Source organism: Mastomys coucha, unplaced genomic scaffold (genome assembly GCF_008632895.1).
Source record: "Mastomys coucha isolate ucsf_1 unplaced genomic scaffold, UCSF_Mcou_1 pScaffold3, whole genome shotgun sequence".
Classification (NCBI taxonomy): domain Eukaryota; kingdom Metazoa; phylum Chordata; class Mammalia; order Rodentia; family Muridae; genus Mastomys; species Mastomys coucha.
This window is the reverse complement of record NW_022196909.1, coordinates 72,576,714-72,589,226: the sequence shown is the minus strand read 5'-3', so window position 1 is coordinate 72,589,226 and position 12,513 is coordinate 72,576,714. Positions and strand designations below refer to the sequence as shown.

Genomic DNA, 12,513 nt, shown 5'->3' with positions numbered 1-12,513 from the left:
GGCTCAGGGAACATAGCATATAAAGAGGCAGAAAGAATGTAAGAGTAGAGAAGAAGAAAGCAGTGATATGCTGTCATCTGGATATAACATGGTGATAGCACTTATGAACACACAGAAGCTGTGGGTAACTACACAAGACCAAACCAGACAAAATTCTAGAAATTGACTGAGAAGGTGCTCTCCAGGTCCTCTCTCACTGAGAAGCTCTCTGAAATGAGAGCTTCTGGGACACAGAGGATCATTCTTTCTTGATGGTATGGTGACTGATAGAGTCTCATGCTCCAGTGAACGACCCACACCAATGCATGTATGGTACCCATGATAAATTTAGTGTGTCATCAATTAAAAAACATGGAATTGGAAGGGACATGGGTTCAGGGATGTTGTGGAGTTAAGGAAAAGTAGGGGTGAATATTATCATAGTCCATTGTATATGTAGATGAAACTCTCAAGAATAAAGATAATGTTTTAAAAATAAACTTACATAATCAAGATCCCTGCCCTGCCCTGCTTGGCACTGCTGTATCTGCTCACTTTTGGGTATCAGGTCTTCCTTACACTTGAAGGGGATCCCTGGAAGGAAGAAAAATCAACCATGGAAAATGTTCAGCACAGTGAAGTATGACTGGCCACTAAACAAAACTGATTCTGTGTTTCTTTATACATAACATCTGACCTCAGTCATAATAAACAGAAGTGACTGAGAGCAAACTGTACTACACACCAGGTGTAAGAAGCTCCAAGATCATGGCAAGGGTTTAAAGGGAGTGAGAGGGGACACAATGCCCAATGCTACAATGACTATTCATGTCTACTATCATCTCATCTGGATCCAGTATCACCTGGGAGATGGGCTCCTGGGCAAGCCTATGGGGATCATCTAGATTACATTAATTGGTGTGAGAAGACACCTCTTAATTGTGAACAGGACCATTTCCTAGTCAGGAAACCCTAGACTGCACAAAATGGGGAATTGAACACCTCTAGCAGCAGCATTCATCAATTTCTGCTCCTGACTGTGGGTATGATGTGACCAGCTGCCTCAAATTCCACACCATAGTGAAGTACACTCTTTAACCATGACCAGAATAAACCCTTTCTCCTTGAGTTGCTTTTCTTAGGGTTTTTTTTTATATTGACAAAAACTAAGATATCAGTGATACAAACCTCTAAGACAAAGAAAGGTGAGCAAGCTGGTGCATGACTGAAGTCACAATGATTTCTTTTCAAGTAGAATAATATAACCAGAAAGTTATATCAGCCTGAATGTTCACAAACAGGTGACTGGATAAGTAAATGTGATAATTATACACAATGGAATATTATCCAGCCATATGAAATTAATTTTTTAAGAAAGTGAATAAAACTGGAAAATATACTGAGGTAGGAGAGACTTAGACAAACATTACATATTGTCACTCACACAGAGATCCTGATTTCCACAGGTTAAATATATTTGAGTGAATGGAAGTGCAAGAGAAAACAGGACACTGGAGGGGTTTAAAAAATGGGTTTTAAAGGGTAACAAAACACATGAAATATGAGAGGAGAGGGGACGAACTATTGGGAAAGGTAAAATACAGGAAAAGGGAAGCATTGAAAAGGTGAAGGGATGGGAAGATGGGTGAGGTGAAATGAGAGAGGAAGAAAGGAGAGGGGAAGAGGAGGAGAGGAAAAAGAGAGGATAAGAAGGTAGTGCAAGAGAGAGGAGAAGAAAAGGGTAAAAGGCAGAGGGAGAGAAAAAAGAAGACAACAAGAAGAAAGGAGGAGAAAGGGGGAGGAAGGGGAGAAGCAAAAGGAGATGGAGGGAAAGGGAAGAAAGAGAAAGGAGAGAAGAGGGATTACATCTGAATAGTATTCTTTTCATGATTTCCTCAGAACTAAGTAGCATAGCCTTTACACCTGTGCTAGGTACCATGAATAAAAAAATGAAAGATAGGATAATAAATACATATTTATAGATAGTTCTTTGTGAGGAGAAGACAGAAAAATGGAGGGTGAAAGGAGTGTGTAGGAGACAGACGGTACTGGTGGCATCCTCCCCTCTGTGTGGGGAAGGATCTTAGATAAATTCAGTTGTTGCTGTGTTGCTGTGTTTCATTGCAGCCATTCAGGTTACATGCATTCTGTTTTAGATTTTAGTTTATGTGGGTACAATACACATGTATGTGAACATGCTCATGTGTGTATATTGTTTATGCCCATCCATATGAAACCCAGAAGTTGGCACTGGGCATCTTAGTCACTCTCCAGTATCATTGATTCTAAACTTCTGGAACCATAAGTTCAAATAAACTCTTTTTTCTAAAAGTTGCCTTGGACACGGTGTTTCATCATAGCAACACTAATACATAGGGCCATACCCTTATAGAAAAGTGGCCCTCTCTAAAAAGCTATTACTGCCCCTCAGTAAGAAAAGGCTTATGAACTCTCCCAGCTATATTTATGTTCAGTTAACTTTAAAATCTACTACTCAAATTTTTTAGGCCAAGCAGTCATAGTGCCCACCTTTAATCCCAGCACCTGGGAGGCAGAGGCAGGTAGATTTCTAAGTTCAAGCCTGGTCTACAGAGTAAGTTCTAGAACAGACAGAGGTATATAGTAAAATCTTGTCCTGAAAACCAAACAAAAATTTTAACATTTGATTGTTCTTGAGAGAAAAAAAGTAAATGTTTTCATAAGACACCAAAGTGTCAAAGAGCCTGAACTCCAGCCATGGTTACAGACACATCTAATGTGCCTCACTCTGTGTGACACCAAAGTGTCAAAGAGCCTGAACTCCAGCCATGGTTACAGACACATCTAATGTGTCTCACTTTCTGTGACTCCTCAGGACCTTTGCACATACTGTAACTGTGCAGTTCTATACTTCAATCTGGGTATGGTCCTGTACACTTATGATGCCAGCAGTTGGTAGGTAGAGGAATGAGGAGTGGGGTTCAATGCTAGCAGTGAGTTTGAGGCTAACTGCTAACCACATGAGACCATGTCTGAAAAAAAATAGTTGATCCAAAATCCACTCAATAACCTATAAGAGTACACCAGTACATTAGTAAAGAAGTAAATGGGTAGCAAAATACTGCATGCATGAAATGAAAGTAGATAGAGAACTTAGTTATTGGGAAAAAGTTTTTATGAGCAAAGCAAAGACACAGCTCCTCATTACTTTTACAGTTGAAGTTTCCATGTGCTTCGGAGCCTTCTGGATCCATTTGAAAGTCAGGAAGACAGCCGCAGATATAGGAGCCTGGTACATTGGTGCAGACAGAATTTTGTCCACATTGTAGTGGATCTTGGGTGCACTCATCAATATCTGCAATAAAAATTAAATACATAAAGAAATTCAGAGAAACATGGAGAAATGTACACCCCAAGCCATCTGGGAAATCATCTGCTCACCTTCACATGTCACTTCTAGGTCTGTGAAATTCAGCTGTCCATCGCTTGATGCAAAGCCCGGGTGGCAAGTGCAGAAGTAGCTCCCAAGAGTGTTGGTACATGATGAGTTGAAAGGACATATGTCATCACACTCATTGATATCTACACAGTGGAGAATGAGAATGAGGTCTGAAGTAATGGCTCAGTGGGAAAAGAGCCTGCAGTGTGAGCATAAGGACCTCATTTCAAGCTCCAAAAACCAGATTCCTGTTTTCACTTCTGTTGTTATGATTAAAAAAATACCTTGACATGGGATGATTCCCAGGAGAGACCCCACCAGATCAGAGGAGAATGGAAAGGGAAATGGGGAAAGGATTATAGGAGAGAGTGATTAGTAGAGGGCAGAGAGAAGGAAGGAACTTGAAGCAGCCAGAGAATGAATGTATATCATTGGCTTTTATTACATGCAATTCAGAACCCCCTGCCTAGGGAATTGTGTCACTCATGATGGCTGGGTATTTCTTCATCAACCATATGTAATCAAGACAATCCTCCATAGACATGCCCATGGGCCAACCTGATCTAGATAATCCTTCATTGAGGCTCTCTTCCCAGATGGTTCTAGCTTGTGTCAATTTGGCAATTAAAACTAATAATCTCACATATAATATGAACTCTAGGCTCAGTGAAAGATTCTCAAGCAAAGAAGGAGGAACCAACCATGAAAAATGACACCCAAGGTTGACCTCTGGCCTTCATATGTATACATGCATGTACACACATGTGCAAAAACATAAACATGATCACACAGATAGAGATTAACACATCAAAAGAAGGGAAATAAAAGAAAACTGAATTTGCTAATGACCTAATGAACTAACAATGCCCTTATTCACACACAAACACACACACCCACACACACACACACAGAGAGAGAGAGAAAGAGAGAGAGAGAGAGAGAGAGAGAGAGAGAGAGAATGTTGTAGTCATGATAATGCATTCTGATAAATGGATTGTCAGATGATTCTGTCAGGATATTATAGAATATACTTAGACAAACCTGTACTATATATATAGGCAGAACACAGTCCATGTATGAAGCTGTGTAAGGAGAATGCTGAAAGCTTGTGGAAAACCTCCAAGAAAAGAGTCTTGTGATTTCTGTTTCTCCATTGCATGGATTGTTCTTGGAATGTGCTTTCATGCCCTTCCCAGATGTGATCAATAAGAGCTGGTTTACTCAAAAAGCATACATGGGTTGGATATAGGCTCCCTACACATATGTGTCAGGTGTACAGCTTGGTCTTCATGCAGGTCCCTCAACAAGTGGGGGCTGTCTCTGAATCTGTTGCCTGCCTATGGATCTGGCTCTTCTGACTAGAGCTGCCTTGTCTGGCATCAGTGAGAAAGGATGCACCTAGTCCTGCAATGACTTGATGTGCCAGGATGGGTTGGTATCCAGGGGGTTCTCCACATTCTCAGAGGAGAAGGGGAGGTAGGATGGTAGGGGGCTATATGAGGGGGAACTGGGAGGAGAAGAGGAGCTATGATCATGATATAAAGTGAATACATACATACATTACATACATACATACATACATACATATATACATAATATGAAGAAATAATTGGTTTTACTTTATTATCTTACTATCATTCAGATGATGATTCCAAATACAGGTTGTCATTTTGAATGTGTATAGCCTGAACTCATGTGAACACACCTTGCCCTGTAACTGTATACATCTTGAACTCATGTGAACTCATTTGCTCATATGACCTTGCTTAACTCTCAGAATATAAATTGTCTATTGCTCTGAATAGAGTTGGCTATTGCATGAGACTTTAGTCCACCTCATTTTTAGGTTCCATTCAGGTTCACATCACCAACTATAATGTAAACAATCTCTACATGGGACCTCTTTATGCAACCAAGAGATGGTAGACGTGAAATAAATGAGGATGCTTCTAGATTCAGGGGAATCTGTTTAACAGTAAATGTAATAGTGTGGTTACACTCAAATAATGATAAAATAGGACCTGTTATATGGCTCAGCCTGACAACCTCAGTTCAATCTCTAGAACTCACATGGTAGAAGGCAAGAACTGACTCCCACATGATCTCCTCTGACTTTCACACAGGTACCATGGTGTGTGTGTTTGTGTGTGTGTACATGCACATACACATTTTTAACATCTATGAAGGATTACTTAGATTAAAATGAGACCCACCTTAGATGTAATCAGCACTATTTGGGGGGTTGGGGTCTTAGAGAGCATCAAAAGGAGCTGAGAGCTAGCACCAGTATTCATTATTCATCTCTCTCTGCTTCCTGGCTGTGGATGTAATGTGACTGGCTACCTCAAGCTCCTGCTGCCATGCTTGTCCCACAAGGAGCACTGGCCCTACTATTCCTCTGCCATGAAGTGGCACAGGTAGGGAAGTAATGCCCCTCCTCCTTAACCCTCTCCACGTGTGGCAGTTAGGCTACCAGGTCATGAGAGCAGTAGAGCTGGGCCTGCCCCTCACCAGCATTGGGCCTTGCACTTTTCCTGGGCAACACAGTATACCTAGCCCTGAAGAGGTGAGCTGGGTGTAGGAGAGAAGAACATAGGATTCAGTGGTGATGCCCTGCCCCTGAGCACCATACACCACTTGTGGTAATCAGGAGAGCTGGTTCAAAATTATGAGAATGGGAGAGTTAGCCCTACCTCTCACCAGCTGTAGCTCTTGGGAGACCTGAGTACTGTGCCTCACCTGAGCAACACAGTGGAGCTGACCCTAATGGTGAAGGCATGGGTGAGCCAGCCCCAGAGTTTTGAGAGCAAGAGAACTGGACCAGTTCCTCATTCAGCAATAGGAGAATGAGCTGGCCAAGTAACACAGTGGAGCTGATTCTGGAGGCATGGGTTAGGGCTTGAGAGCAGAATAGCTGACCCTACCTCCTGCCTATGAAGGCATTGGTAGCCTAGTTGGAGCAGTGCTTGGAGAATTTACCCTGCTAGTGTAGATAAGTGAAGGTTGGTGGGATGATAAGCTCAGGTGCCACCAGGCCCAGATCTGGGGATTTGAGTTGGCCCACCCCAAAATCTACATTATCTGTGAATAATAGGGCATATGAGAAGGCCAGATCTGCTGAGGCAAAACTGCAGGATCTCCATGACACAAGGCAACAACAAGATAACTGAGAGGAGTCTCAGGGAGGGTTCAACATTGATGGTGTCACAGAAACCAGGGACCTGAAGCCAATCCAATGACACATTACAATTAACATTTGCAAGTGAAAATGTGTAGACAGAGGGATAAAATGTGGGACATATTGTTTCACACTATAGCTTCTACCATGAAATGTATTCTATGCTTTGTTTTGGGTTTGTTTTCTTTTGTTCTATTTGTTTGTGTGTTTGTTATTTTGGAGGGGAGGTTTCAAGGGGGAGCAGATACAAGGGGATGGGGAGATGAGTGGGACTGAAGTGCATGATGTGAAACTCACAAAAAATAAAAAGTTTAAATAAATAAAAGGAACAGAGAAAACTAAAGGTATGAATGCTTACTTCTCAGTTCATTTACTTTGCCCTTATGAAGTCCAGGACCTTGCCTATAATGATAACAATTCTCCACAGACATGGTCTTTTCACTAGCATTAACCATCAGCATGATACTGCTTAGAAACAGCTGAAAGATCCATCCATTTCTCTAAGAATTTCATAAATTCATTGTTTTTAATAGCTGAGTAGTACAGTACTCTATTTGTGTAAATATACCACATTTTCTGTGGATGGACCTGGAGAATATCATCCTGAATAAGGTAACCCAATCACACAAAAAAAAAACCACACATGGTATGCAATCACTAAGAAGTGAATATTAGCCCAAAAGTTCCAAATACTCAAGATACAATTCACAGACCACGTGAAACTCAAGAAGAAGGAAGACCAAAGTGTGAGTGCTTCAGTCCTTAGAAGGAGAACAAAATACTCACAGGAGCAAATATGGAGATAAAGTGTAGAGCAGAGACTGAAGGAAAGGCCATGCAGAGACTGGCCCACCTGGGGATTCGTCCCATATACAGTTAGCAAACAAAGACACTATTGTGGATGCCAAGAAGTGCGTGACCCTGAGATAGCTGTCTTCTGAGAGGTCCTGCCAGAGCCTTACAAATAGAAAGGCATATGCTCATAGGCAACCATTGGACTGAGCATGGGGTCCCCAATAGAGGAGTTAGAGAAAGGACTAAGGGAGTTGAAGGGGTTTGCAACCCCATAGGAAGAACAACAATATCAACCAACCAGACCCCCCAGAACTCCCAGGGACTAAGCCATCAACAAAGGAGTATACATGGCTCCAGCTGCATATATAGCAGATGATGGCCTTGTCAGGCATCAATGGTAGGAGAGGTCCTTGGTCCTATGAAAGCTTAATAGATGCTCCAGTGTAGGGGAATCAAGGGCAGGGAGGTGGGAGTAGGTGGGTAAGTGGAAGAACACCCTCATAGAAGCAGGAGGAGGGGGATGGGATAAAGGGTTTCTGGGAAGGAGAGAAACTGGGAAAGGGGATAACATTTGAAATGTAAATAAAGAAAATAACCAATAAAAAAAAGACATGTCAGCTGCTGTAGGCACAGCCCCTAGGGACACTACATAAAACAGAAAATGTAGCCTATTGTAAGCAAGAACAAATGGTAGTTCCTATAAGACACAATGTTTGAGATTAATTTACTGCCCATTAGCAAGTCCTCTACATGGCTGGGGATATTACCTGTACAATCCCCATCTGTTGGATGACCAAGGATCTGAAAACTTGACGAAGAGAATCCAGGTGGGCAAGAGCAGTTGTAGGATCCTAGGGTATTGATGCAAATGAAGGTGGGACCACAAAGAGTTGAATTCCTGGAGCACTCATCCACATCTAAACAGAATGTCAGAATTAGACAAAATGATGACATGTGAACCAGGAAATTGTTAGCAGGTAAAGCTCTGGCTGTGACTTAATGCATTTTTACATTATGGTATGGCCACAAGCTGTGGAGACCAGGGAGTTGAATGTAGTGACTTGAATAAAAAATGACCTCCACAGACTCAGGCATCTGAGTCCCCAGTTGGTGATGCTGTTTAGAGAGGTTCATAAGAAACCTGCTGGAGAACTTGCTGGTGAAAGTATGTCACTGGTGGGGGTGGGGAAGTGTAGCGAGCTTTGAGAGTATATAGCTTCATCCTATTTTCTGTTTGATTTCTCTGCTTGATGCTTGTGCATGAGCTTTGTCTCTCAGCTTCCAGCTCCTGCTGTCATGTTTCCCACCCCTTGCCTTGCCTTCTACCATTTGCCGTGTTCTCACACCATAATGAGCCCATCACTCTGTACACATAGTCAAAATTAACTCTGTCTTCCTCAAGTGCCATTGGTTTTGGTGTCCTTTTTCCCCACAGCTCAGAAAAGTAACTAATATACTGTGGGATTGTGAAGACATAAAGCCATGTACACTTCATAGGACATATCCAATCCCAACACTTTCAAAGTAAGGTGGAAAGGCAGAGACAAGAGAATCTCCAGATTCCCATAGGCCAGGAAACCTGGTATATGCTACAGTGAACAGCAAAGAGACCCTATCTCCAACAAGGTTGGAGGCAAGAACTGACACTCTGGCCTCCACATGAATGCCATGGCAAGCACACAAGGAAGTGTGTTGCATCCCACACACTGAGGTCCTGAAAACCTGGCTAAGGCAGGGAGGGGATGAGTAATGAATAGACACAGAGGCACAGGTGCAGAAAAGCTGAGGTTTGGTAAGCTATGCTCCATCTAATGGAGTGGTACTACTTACACAACAATCCAGAACCTCCATGAATTTGTTATTTACACCACAGTGGGGGAGAGTTAGATAATCTTGATAAGTAGGCAGCAGGAAGCACAGCAGCAGAAATAAGAAAGACCCTATCTCATTAGTGTGGAAGGCAAGAATTGACTCACAAAAGTTGTTCTCTGACCTCCACACATGCACCATGATGTACACATTCCCACACTCAGGGAAGGAAGAAGTAAGGGAGAGGAGAAAAGGAGAGGGAGGGAAGAAAAGAAGACGGGAGAAGAGGGGAGGGAGTAATCTTGGTTTCAGCTTTTCAGATGAAAGTTTTAAACTCATCTTAAGCCCAAACCCCTTAGCACTGTCCTTTCAACAGATGCTGAGTCCCTGGTCAAAACATCCACTTACCTTCACAGGATTCTTCCAGGCCCTGGGACATTGGCCCTCCTCCACTAAATTCAAGTCCTGAGTTGCACTTACAATAATAGCTTCCAAGAGTGTTGTGGCAGGTTGCATGCTCTGGGCAAGCATTTCGAGTTACACATTCATCTTCATCTGGTAAGTTGGGGATAAAATGCAGGAAAATTCAAGTGAGGGAGTAAGAAGTGAAGAATACATTCTGGAAATTCACTCTGTGTGCTAACTAGTAGCTGACAAGATGAAGGCTTTCCCAATACACATGTTTTCTCTTTTTACCTTGACAATATAGTAAAAATATAGTAAAAAATGGCCATCTTGCCAAAAGCAATCTACAGATTAAGTACAATCCTCATCAAAATTCCAACTCAATTCTTCAGAGAGTTAGAAAGAGCAATTTGCAAATTCATTTAGAATAACAAAAAACCTAGGATAGTGAAAACTACTCTCAACAATAAAAGAATTTCTGGGGGAAATCATCATCCCTGACGTCAAGCTGTACTACAGAGCATTAGTGATAAAAACTGCACAATATTGGTACAGTGACAGGCAGGTAGATCAATGGAATACAATTGAAGACCCAGAAATGAACCCATACACTTATGATCACTTGATCTTTGACAAAGGAGCTAAAACCATGTAGTGGAAAAAAGACAGCATTTTCAACAAATGGTGCTGTTTCAACTGGTGGTCAAAAGGTATAAGAATGCAAATTCTTATTTCTTTCTACAAACCTCAAGTCCAAGTGGATCAAGAACCTCCCCATAAAACCAGATACACTGATTCTAATAGAAGAGAAAGTGGAGAAACCTCTCAAACACATGGGCACAAACACATGAGGGGAAAATTCCTGAACAGAACACCAATGCCATATGCTCTAAGATCAAGAATTGACAAATGGGACCTCATAAAATTGCAAAGCTTCTATAAGGCAAAGGACACTATCAATAGGACAAAACAGCAACCAACAGATCGGGAAAAAATCTTTAACAATCCTATAACTGATAGAGGGTTAATATCCAATATATACAAAGAACTTAAGTTAGACTCCAGAGAAACAAATAATGCTATTTAAAAATGGGGAAAAGAGCTAAACAGAGAATTCTCAACTGAGGAAACTCAAGTAGCCAAGAAGGACCTAAAGAAATGTTCAACATCATTAATCATCAGGGAAATGCAAATCAAAACAACCCTGAGATTCCACTTCACACCACTCAGAATGGTTAATGTCAAAAACTCGGGTGACAGCAGATGCTGGCGAGAATGTGGAGAAAGAAGAACAACCAATCTGGAAATCAGTTTGATAGTTCCTCAGAAAATTGGACATAGTAATACCTGAGGGCCCAGCTATACCACTTCTGGGCATATACCCAGTAGATGCTCTAATATGTAATAAGGACATATGCTCCACTATGTCCATAGTAGCATTACTTATACTAGCCAAAAGCTAGAAACAACCCAAATGTCCCTCAACAGAGGAATGAATACAGAAAATGTGGTACATTTACACAATGGAGTACTACTCAGCTATTAAAAACAATGACTTCATGAAATTCACAGGCAAGTAGATGGAACTTGAAAATATTATCCTGAGTGAGGTAACCCAATCTCAAAAGAACACACATGATATGCACTCACTGATAAATGGATATTATCCCAGAAGTTCGGAATACCCAAGATACAATTCACAAACCACATGAAGCTTAAGAAAAAGGAAGACCACAATATATATACTTCAGTCCTTCTTAGAAGGGGGATCAAAATACCAGTGGGAAGAGATACAGAGACAAAGTTTGGAGCAGAACTGAAGAGAAGACCATCCAGAGACTGTCCTACCTGGGGATCCATCCCATATACAGTTACCAAACCCAGACACTATTATGGATGCCAACAAGGGCTTGCTGGCAGGAGCCTGATATAGCTGTCTCCTGAGAGGCTCTACGAGTACCTGACAAATACAGAGATGGATGCTTACAGCCACCCATTGAACTGAGCACAGGGCCCCAATGGAGGAACTAGAGAAAGGACTCAAGGAGATGAAAGGGTTTGCTGCCCCAAAGGAGGAACAACAATATGAACCAACCAGTACCCATAGAGCTCCCAGGGACTAAACAACCAGCCAAAGAGTACACAAGGAGGGACTCATGGCTCCAGCTGCATATGTAGCAGAAGATGGCCTTGTGGGACATCAATGAGAGTAGAGGTCCTTGGTCCTGTGAAGGCTGTATCACCGGTGTAGGTGCATCCCAGGACAGGGGAGCAGGAGTGGGTAAGTTAGTGAGCAGGGGGTAGAGGAATGGGATAAGGGGATTTGGGGAGGGGAAAAAGGTAAAGGGGATAATATTTGAAATGTAAATAAAGTATATAATAAAAATAGACATTGAAAAATGGGTACATCATGAATTTTGCAGACAACAGAATGGAACTAGAAAATATCATCCTGAGTGAGGTAACCCAGACCCAAAAGGAATTGTATGGAATGTAATCACTGATAAGTGGATATTAGTCAAAAAGCACAGAAGACCCATGATACAATCCACAGACAGTAAGAAGTTTAACAAAAAGGAAGACCCAAGTGGGGATGCTTCAATCCCACTTTGAACTGGGAACAAAATAATCACTAGAATCAGAAGGACTGAGGAACCTGAGTGGGAGTGGGGAGTGGGAGGAAAAGGGGGGCAGGATCACGTATGGAGAAACACTGGATAAAATCCCAGAAGGCATCTTCTCTCCTGTGAGTTTCTAAGCCGGGAGCAGCCAGCTGGGAGGCACAAGCCCCACGAGTCTCAGGGGCTTGCAGGGCGTCAGGGACAGGACAAGCTCTGGTTAGAGCCACTAAGAACATCTAACACCAATAATCAAGAGATGGTGAAAGGCAAACGCAAGAATCCTACCAACAGAAACCAAGACTACTTGG

At 42.1% G+C, this 12,513-nt stretch overlaps 1 protein-coding gene across 3 annotated transcripts in view; it reads right to left on the bottom strand.

The window, feature by feature from the left end:
* The window catches only part of Adgre1 (adhesion G protein-coupled receptor E1), a 160,490-nt gene that overhangs the window by 62,110 nt on the left and 85,867 nt on the right, over nt 1-12,513 (bottom strand). For all 3 annotated transcript variants that reach the window (XM_031346847.1, XM_031346848.1, XM_031346849.1), the window contains 5 exons: nt 9,588-9,734; nt 8,138-8,287; nt 3,400-3,540; nt 3,167-3,313; nt 485-573 (listed from right to left, as the gene is read on the bottom strand). In XM_031346847.1, the coding sequence (XP_031202707.1) occupies nt 485-573; nt 3,167-3,313; nt 3,400-3,540; nt 8,138-8,287; nt 9,588-9,734 (674 nt within the window). The remainder of the gene's footprint in view (nt 1-484; nt 574-3,166; nt 3,314-3,399; nt 3,541-8,137; nt 8,288-9,587; nt 9,735-12,513) is intronic.